This window comes from Sapajus apella, unplaced genomic scaffold (genome assembly GCF_009761245.1).
Source record: "Sapajus apella isolate SASKATOON/1434 unplaced genomic scaffold, GSC_monkey_1.0 scaffold48, whole genome shotgun sequence".
Classification (NCBI taxonomy): domain Eukaryota; kingdom Metazoa; phylum Chordata; class Mammalia; order Primates; family Cebidae; genus Sapajus; species Sapajus apella.
In genome coordinates, this window is record NW_022436988.1 from 16608581 (window position 1) to 16618145 (window position 9565).

At 35.0% G+C, this 9565-nt stretch overlaps 1 protein-coding gene across 11 annotated transcripts in view; it reads right to left on the bottom strand.

Annotated features, from left to right (window-relative positions):
• The window catches only part of HELZ (helicase with zinc finger), a 184086-nt gene that overhangs the window by 110429 nt on the left and 64092 nt on the right, over window positions 1-9565 (bottom strand). For all 11 annotated transcript variants that reach the window (XR_004257816.1, XM_032241947.1, XM_032241945.1 and 8 more), the window contains one exon: window positions 3467-3734. Coding sequence is in view for 10 of the 11 variants with exons in the window: in XM_032241947.1 (XP_032097838.1) it covers window positions 3467-3734 (268 nt within the window). In the remaining variant the exon portion in view is untranslated. The remainder of the gene's footprint in view (window positions 1-3466; window positions 3735-9565) is intronic.

Consider the following 9565-nt stretch of genomic DNA (forward strand, 5'->3'; position numbering starts at 1 on the left):
AAAAAAAAAAAAAAAAAAAAAAAAAGAAGAAGAAGAAGAAGAAGAAATGCAACCAGGCCTGCTGTATGAAATTCTCAAAGCCTGAAATATTTACTATCTGGCCCTTTACAGAAAAAGATACTGAGCCCTGCACTAGATCATAGCTTAGAAGCTGCATCGAGATCTCCCCCAAATTTGTTTAAATATATCTTACATTATTTATACTTAAAGAATTAAAGTAAATTAAATTCATGGCAACATTAAAATGCAAATAAATACTAAGTTTAAAGAGCGAAGGAGAAAACAAAATACTCTTTTAAGCAACATATAAAACTGTCACAGACTTCTGAAAATTCTTCACAATCCATGTCTACTTGCTTACAGATGCATTAAGAGAACTCTATCTAATTACTATAGGATCTGTTTCTTTCTATGTATACCAATTCTGCACTGTACTTCACTAACTTTTACAGGCCTGCCAAATTCAGAAGTTTAATTTATCAGCCTTCATATCCAGGATTACCTTTAGGTGAGAGTATCACCAGAAATTCCAGAATTCTCTAGCACAGTAACTACTTGTCACATGTTGGGCAGGTCACAATAAATTAATATTTCTATCTTGAAGATCCTTCAAAACTCTTGTGTAGTTGTGGAAAGAATACACCAATCGTGATCCTGCTGATTTACATTCAGTTTATAAATATCCCTATTTGAGTCAATAACTATGATATAACTTTAAAGATTAAAAAACAGAGAAAGCTTAGAAGTTCCTATAAAAATACTATACACTATCTCACCACTGCCATACCACAATCTCTTCTTTTCATACCTAAGGGCCTTTGTACACCATGACCATCAAGTGTTGCCACTGATCATGTACCAGTTTTCTTTAGATTTCCTTGTTCACATTTTCTTAATTATAAGAGTAGTATATGGTCATTATAGAACATTTCAAAAGTAGAAAAAACTATTACAACATAAAAATCACCTGTTAGTCCACCAACCAGAACATTTTGCTTTAACTCTTTCCAGTATTTTTATACATAAACGCATACACGTATGTGTGTAGGCGTCTATATAAAATTAGAATGGCAATAAGGTGTTATAACTAGTATATTTTCTTCCCTAATATTATATCATGAGAGTCATCAGTGTATTAAAAATTCTTCAAGAACATAATTTCAACAGTTATATAACATTCAATCATATAGCTGTATCATAATTAACTTATTCTTCACTACTTTAAAAGACATGTGTCCAGACATCTTTGACTCTGATTATTTCTTCATTATGATTCCCCATAAGTAGAATTTCCACACCAAAAGATTCAAACTTAAAGTCCTTGATACAAATTGCCAAACAACTCTTCGGCTAGATCACACAAACTAGGCCAGGTACACTGACTCATGCCTGTAATCCCAGCACCTCAGGAGGCCAAGGCGGGTGGATCACTTGAGCCCAGGAGTTCCAGATCAGCCCTAGGCAAAAACCCCATCTCTACAAAAAATACAAAATGAAGCCGGCTGTGGTGACACACACCTGCAGTCTCAGCCACTCAGTCTCTCCAGGTAGGCTTCCATTTTAAAGATTAAATAAGCCTGGGAGGTCGAGGCTGCAGTGAGCTAAAACTGCATCACTGCATTTCAACCTCAACCTAAAGATTAAAAAACAGAGAAAGCTTAGAAGTGATAGAGTCAGACCCTGTCTCAATTATAATAATGTTTTTTAAAAGGATCACACCAACTTAGCTTGCCATCAGTGCTAATATTTTTAAGACTCTCAGACTGGCTATGAAAGCCCTTGCAAGGTACCCTCAGAGGGCACTTTCAACTATTTGTTTTTTGTTTTTTTTTTTAAACAGGGTTTCACACTCTCACCAAGCCAGTGATGTGATCAAAGCTCACTGAAGCCTGGACCTCCTGGGCTCAAGTGATTCTCCTACCTCAGGCCCCAGAGTAGCCGGCACATGTCATACCTCATTAATTTTTTAACTTTTTGTAGAGACGAGGTCTCACTGTGTTGCCCAGGCTGGTCTCAAACTCTTGAGCACAAGCAATCCACCCACCTCAGCCTCCCAAAGTGCTGCAATTACAGGTTTGAGCCACCACAGCCAGCCTTAGTTACTTGATCAGTATTTAACCTCTACAATTTTGTAGGGATTCTTTTTTCTATTCAGACAAGTTTCTACTTTTAAGAGATTATTTTTAATATAATGATCCACAAGCTTTTTGAGCTTTACTTGCACATTCTAAAGTAATGAAATGATTTATAAACTTTAATAAAATATTAAATAAATGTTAATATATTTTTTTTTCTGAATTCCTACTATGATACTCAAAAATAGTCTCCAGGATTCTGATAAGCTTTTAAATTCTATTTAATCCCAATATTTATGATTTATCACGGTGTTCTTTCCTAAGGAAAAAGAATCCAAGATAATATAAATAATATATATGATACAAGCCACTGTCCTTCTTATTTAATAACTAATAATTTCATTAAAACAGCCTACAGACACAATTGATAAAAGCCTTTTAAGAGACCATCAATGGGCCAGGATTTAAAGCCTTAGAGTAATGAAAAATATACTCCATCTGACTTTGTAAATTTTACATGTATTTAATTTGAAACTAGGTATTTTCAAAAGTTAGATCATAACTAATCTATAAACAGGGTAACCAAAGTATCTGTAAATTTTTACTTTACTTTTCTGAATACACTCTTAATGAGTGTTCAGTATTTATTAATAATACTAATGACAAAGAACCAATCAGGCATCCTGGAGAAGAAAAATATGCTAGCTCAGCTGTATTTAAAAGTAAAACTACTCATAATAATGTATTCAGGCCTCATAATTGTGGTGCAATTTTTAAGGCTTGTCTCTAAATCTAAAATGTATTAATAGAAAGCTACTACCAAATACAACTATTTCACTAGCATCTTCCCTCACTCTTTCTTTTCTGAGATTATTTTTCCTAAAATAATTCAAATAAGCTTTTGATTTAAGCACTTGTTCTTAACCTGTGGCATATGGATAAAATGTAAAAGTTGTTAAGGTATTGACAAACTGCTATAAAGCTGTTCTATTATCAAACTGTTTTCCTGAAAATCTAAATACTCTCATTCTTACAACAACTTTTCGAGTTTGTGGTCTCTTTCAGTTGTTGTATACCTTGTTCAACAAATATTTATTCAGTGCTTGACTGAATAAATATTTAGTCAAGTTCCTCCTTAAGAGCAGGAACGGCAGATTTACACTCCTGGCATGTGGCAAAGAGCTTGTCCCCTAATAGATGTTTAGTAAGGTCTTATAGAAATGAACTGTGCATTAAATAACAGGGACAAGCACATATTTCATTTAAAGATGAAACAGTTATTAACAACCACTTACTTCCTGTTTTCACTTACACACACTTCCATTTCAAAGATTAAAAATACCATCCAAAGGGGAGACTTTTTGTTTTAAAGTGTTTCTAAAGTAACTTACTTGCTGATTTCTTTATACTGGGCTATCTCCTCAATATAAAGAAGGTCATGTAACCGTGACTGATAGTTGGTCTTGGTCAATGACTTGTCTAAAACGGACTGGGTAAATAGCTGGTCAGCAGAGAGGGGAATTTGGTATCTGATAAGAAGGCTCTTCTCCAAATCAGTAGTTTCATTAGGTTCAAAATCTATAATAGTCTTAGAGGAAGAATCCCAACGCTTAGCTGTGGTTACTAGCTGCTGTTTTGCATGCATCAGATATTCGAGATCTAAATGGAAACAAAACAAAAAAAAACATTTATAAAGAAACACAACATTAAAATTTTTAAATAACATCAAAATTCTTAAATAACATTAGAATTCTTAAAGACATTACATATTTTGGTATGAGAACTGTATATTCTAGAGCTGAAATTCTTAAAAACAAAACAATACAAATACCCATTGACAGAATATTTTCCCCGACTCGAGAAACAAAACAAAACAAAATAATATTAGCATAAATCATGTTTTAAAAAAAAACTTTTTTATCAGGCTAGGACATGCCAGAAATTATTAACATTTTTAAAATACAGATTAACATTTAGAAATTAACTCTTCAGTCAAGAGAAATCTGATCTGTGTGAAAAAGATATGATATACTCTTCATTGGTTTTATCAGATGATAATCACTTTCTTTTCCTGCTACCAATACCCATCCCATTATAAAAAGAGAAGATCAAAAACTGTAAAAGGTTAAATCTTTTCTTAAGCACAATGATACTACAGTATCTGAAAGTCAACTTACTAGTAAAACACTGCTAAGTCCTTATTAAAATGCAATACAATGCCATTCAAATGTCATTTCCAAAAAATCCAGGTTAGCCTCCGTTAAATTATACCGTAAGTAGGGCACAATATCAAAACAAATAACTGTTGAAGTTCTGACTTATCAGGGGAAAAAAGTAGCACAATACCAGCACAAGGTGAAATCCATAGTAACATAAACTCTATGCACGCGGTTTGCTCACTCTATACGGAGTGAAGATTACTTTTCTATTGAATGAAACATACGTATACCTATGAAAAGAAAACTTAACCAAAAGAAAAAAAATGTAACTTGACTGATTTATTACACCAAGATTTTGACATAACATAACTGGAAGGACAGTTTCACAACACAGATTAAAATTTTAGGAAGAAATATTTAAAAGTTAGGCAAATATCAGTCTCCAAAGTACAAATTACCCTCAACTATCTTTGAAATGACAACACAATGCATAATTGCCATGTCTTTCTCAGAGATTCTGCAACATTTAAATGTTACATAGACATTATAAACATGAGCCTAGTCATTCACCAAGATAAATGTCTCAATAGTGGCAAGCAGCTTATCCTAATAATCTTAATAGTTTCTAACCTTTGTTCCTTGAAAAGGCATTTTTACATGCCAGTTTTATTTTTAAATGGCAACACAAATACCATTATAATCATCAAATGTAAAGATGGACTGCTTATTAAAAACTTGCACTTTAAAAATATACTCTGGACTGGGGCTGCCCAGGGTGGCTACCGCCTGTAACTCCAGCACTTTGGGAGGCCAAGGCAGGAGGATTGTTTGAGGTCAGCAGTTCAAGACTAGCCTGAACAACATAGCAAGATGCTGTCTCTAAAACAAAATTTAAATGTATAATAAAATTAGCTATCATAAAAAAAAAAAAACTTTAGATTGGTGACCTGTTTTTGCAATAGCCTCACAAGCAGAAGTTTCCTACGGTATACTAACCACATTTTCTTCCGAAATCACTTTTATGGCCAGCCATGGTGGCTCACTCCCATAATCCTGGCACTTTAGGAAGCTAAGGCGGGTAGATCATATGAGGTCAGGAGTTCCAGACCAACATAGCCAACCCTGTCTCTACTGAAAATATAAAAATTAGCCAGGCATGGTGGCAGGCACCCATAATCCCAGCTACTTAGGAGTCTGAGGCAGAATTGCTTGAGCCTCGGACGTAGAGGTTGCAGTGAGCCAAGAGCATAGGGAGGGGGAAAGAGCAAGACTCCATCTCAAAAAAAAAAAAAAAAAAAAAAAAAAACACTTTGAAATTGTGAACTGCCTTATTATTCATTAGACCATAGCTATAAAAAGTATTGAAATGTTATAAATGCCAACACCCCTAAACTAGATTATACCATCACTAAACATCAGGTACTAATTATTGGCAACATAGCAAAGAGGTATATAATTTTTGTCCTTAGTTCAAAAGCCAAAAAGAGATACAGACTATTACACTGACATACCAAATAACCAGCTCTTTAAAAATAAACAAAAACTAAACTCTACATAATAATATAGAATCTATTTAGTATGTAGTTTTTAAAGAAGGTCTAACTACTCTTTGGCCGTGGGGAGATTATATTTTATAATTCTATTTTACATTTTACTTTAATAAAATTAATTCAGACTATGCCTAGGCTACTATTATGTTCATATACTTTCAAGTCACTAGTTATTCCTAACTGATGTTTAAGTAGCTGAGACAAGAACAAACCTAACACGATAGAGCTTTCCCTTGAAAAAGCTTTTTGAATAACCTAATATACAAACAAAATATAGAAAGCCTCTCTACTCTGGGTTAGCAGTATCAGACTTGTGGGGAAAAGTGCCACGAGCAATAATAGTATTATAGTATTTGTTTTTCTCATTTTATCTACATAGTACCCTGATTTCCACCTTTATTTTACAAAACTCTTAAGTGCTTGTATCAAAATATCACATATACTTCATAAATGTATACAACTATTATGTATCCACAAAAATTAAAAATTAAATGCTGTCTTCAGCAGTTAGCACAGTAATTTCAAAACAATTCTCAATACTAAATTTTATTCCATTTTTTTTTTTAATGACTTTAAACAGTGCAGGGGAAAGGAAAACTAGGGGAGCAAAAAGAATCTTGAAAAAAAAATCCACACGTCAGCAACAAAAAGCCTACAAACTACTGATCTAAGTCTTCAACTCGGATATCAAAAATGAACTGTGGCCAGTGACTCCTACTAAGGATACAGTATGCAAAACCCATTTCTTTTTCCTTCCTTCACCTGAATTTGAGTCAAACTTTCAGCTCCTTTCCTCTCACTTGTACAAAGAAACTTACTAAATCTATGTAATGACCCACCTAACTTATAGTGCTTAAAGGTCACCTTGTAAATACAGGAAGGACGTAGGTCCCTTTTGGGGACACTGGGCATGACTCCTACTGGGGTTCTTTGTCATCTCCACCTTCCAGCACATGTGTACCTGCTAACACCTTAGCACTCAGGGCAGCCTGAGCCAGTGCATCCTTGGCATGGATTTTCTTCAGCCTAGATTAGGCTAAATGAAAAACACTGGAAAGATGAGAAGTGGCTGGGCGCTGTGGCTCACACCTGCAATCCCAGCACTTTGGGAGGCCGAGGAGGGCAGATCACCTAGGGTCAGAAGTTCGAGACCATCCTGGTCAACATGGCAAAACCCTATCTCTACTAAAAATACAAAAAAAATTAGCCAGGCCTGGTGGCTCACGCCTGTAGTCCCAGCTACTCAGGAGGCTGAGGCAGGAGAATTGCTTGAACCCAGGTGGCGGAGGTTGCAGTGAGCCAACAATGCACGACTGCACTCTAGCCTGGGCGACAAAGCAAGACTCCATCTCAAGAAAAAAAAAGAGAGAGAGAGAAGTGAGCAGGATAGGATCAATATTCATAAAACCATTTAGGAAGGGTTTAACACTGACTTATTAACCAAATCCTATAATATAATAAATCTCAAAGCAAACCTGACAGAAATTACAGAACTATGGACTGTGTTACTCTGAGATGTGCTAGGCAAAAACTATAAATAGATTTTAACAGAAATCCATAAGAAAAAGTTAAGGATAATTAGAATACACCTAATCTTTTGAAGATAACAGTCTTTTGAAGGGCTGCCGCTATCAAAAACAGAATTCAAGGTTGAAATAACTAGTCTGACACAAGATACATTTCCCAACTTCCCTTGCCCTTCTGACCCTGAGAATAGCAGTGCTTGCATTTCAACCATGTATCTACTATTCTAATAAAGTATCCAAAGGGTGGGTTTGTTTTGTCTTGAAGTACATAGTACAGCAGACTTGAAAAATACCTTTAACAGGAACTGGAGGGTAGGTAAGAAGAAAATAAGGGTGGAGGCGGGGAATTGAGTGTTCTCAGTACACAGCACAAGGGCTGACACATAAGAGGCAGGGAATAAATGGGTGTTAAATATGGAATTTTTGAAAACCCGCTATGTTTATCTGGGACTTAGAGAATGAGATGAAATGCTTCCTAACTCTGAAATCAGATACCACAGTCTTCCTTAGAAAATATTTTGGTATGTGGCTTTACAAATCTTGACTGCCCAAAGTAACAATACAATCCCACAGTAATCCCAAACTACCACTTCAGTGATCCATTTCTATATCCCGTCTTTCACCCAAATTGCCCCACAGAAGCAAGGTGAGTATCTCTTAGGTTGCCCGTATTAACTGTCCCTATTTTCTCTCTCTGAAAGAGGTGAACAAAAAGGTAAAACAGAAGAGTAAAAGCATTAAGAAATACCTCACGCTTTTTACATGCTTTTACTCCATTTCATTTATCTTTTATTGACAAACTATTTGTTAAGTCTATTTTTCTAGTCACCTAATATTATATAGATATATAATATGTTCTTAACTTACCAACAACTTTGAGTTGGGAATATTTTTTAAGATAGGCTAAATTTTAATGCTAACACAGACAGCTAGACTCAAACTAAAGAAATACAGGATACCAAGTTTCCATATTTAACTACAAGAGTTCATTTTCAACATGTTGCTTCCAGATATTCAAAACAGAATTCCAAATCAATTTTGCCAAATAAAAATTTTCCATTCATCAAGTTGTGATGTAAACCATAAGAATGCAGTTTGTTTTCTAAACAAGGGGATAACTCACTAGCTTCCTTCCTTTGTAGATGCCTTCTGCCACACATTTTTGAAAAGCATATCCTTAGTCCAAAAACATTCTTAGTATATAGTATCTTTTTCTGAACCTGAATCTCCCCAACAAGGGAAAAAAAAAAAAACAGAAAAAGCAAAGCTAAAGTCACTCGTTTCCCAAAGAGCTTTCAGGATTGTCAAAATGACTAGAGAAAAAAAAAAATATTTGTTTGTGGTCTACAAATAAAAAATGTCTGGATGCTTTAGGTATTGTGACCATAATTTAAAAAAAGAAAGAAAGAAAGAAAGAAAGAAACCCAAAACCTATGTTTATTTTCCTCCAATTCAAATTTGTATTAACTAAAGTCAGTAGGACTTTTAGTTCAATACTGAACAATTAACTAGAGAAATATAAGCATTTGCTATATAACTTGATTTTAAGTTTCAATGAGTAACACACTAACACAATTAAGTCACATGAGCATATCCCTTTGACAGACACCAAGAGCCAATGATTAACTGAGCTACACTGTGATTCTCTGAGAGGGAAATAATGCATGCTGAATTTCTAAACTTATTTGTACATGGAATTCTACACCTTAGGTGTTACTATTAATTTTGGTGGAACACAATTTAGAAAATGCTGAGCTAATAGCCTAGCATGGGCCATATTTATAACTTCATGGAAGAAAAATATGTTTCCAGCATTCGTTAAAGGATAAAAACTTGCTTAAAAACAATGAACGGCCAATCAAGTGGAAAATGCAATAAGTATTTCCCACTGAGAAGGAGTAATCGCCAGAAAAAAGAAACATACTGGCCAGGCATGGTGGCTCATGCCTATCAACTCAGCACTCCGGGAGGCTGAGGTAGAAGAATTGCTTGAGCCCAGGACTTCGAGACCAGCCTGAGCAACACAGAGAGACCCTGTCTCTACAAAAAAAAATTTTTTTAATTAGCCAGGCATGGTGGTGTGCACCCATAGTCTCAGCCTCAGCTACTTAGGAAGCTGAAGTGGGAAGATCACTTGAGCCCAGGAGTTCAAGGCTGCAGTGAGCTGTAACTGCACTCCAGCCTGGGTAACAGAGCAAGACTCTGTAAATAAACAAACAAACAAATATATATATATATATATATATATACACACA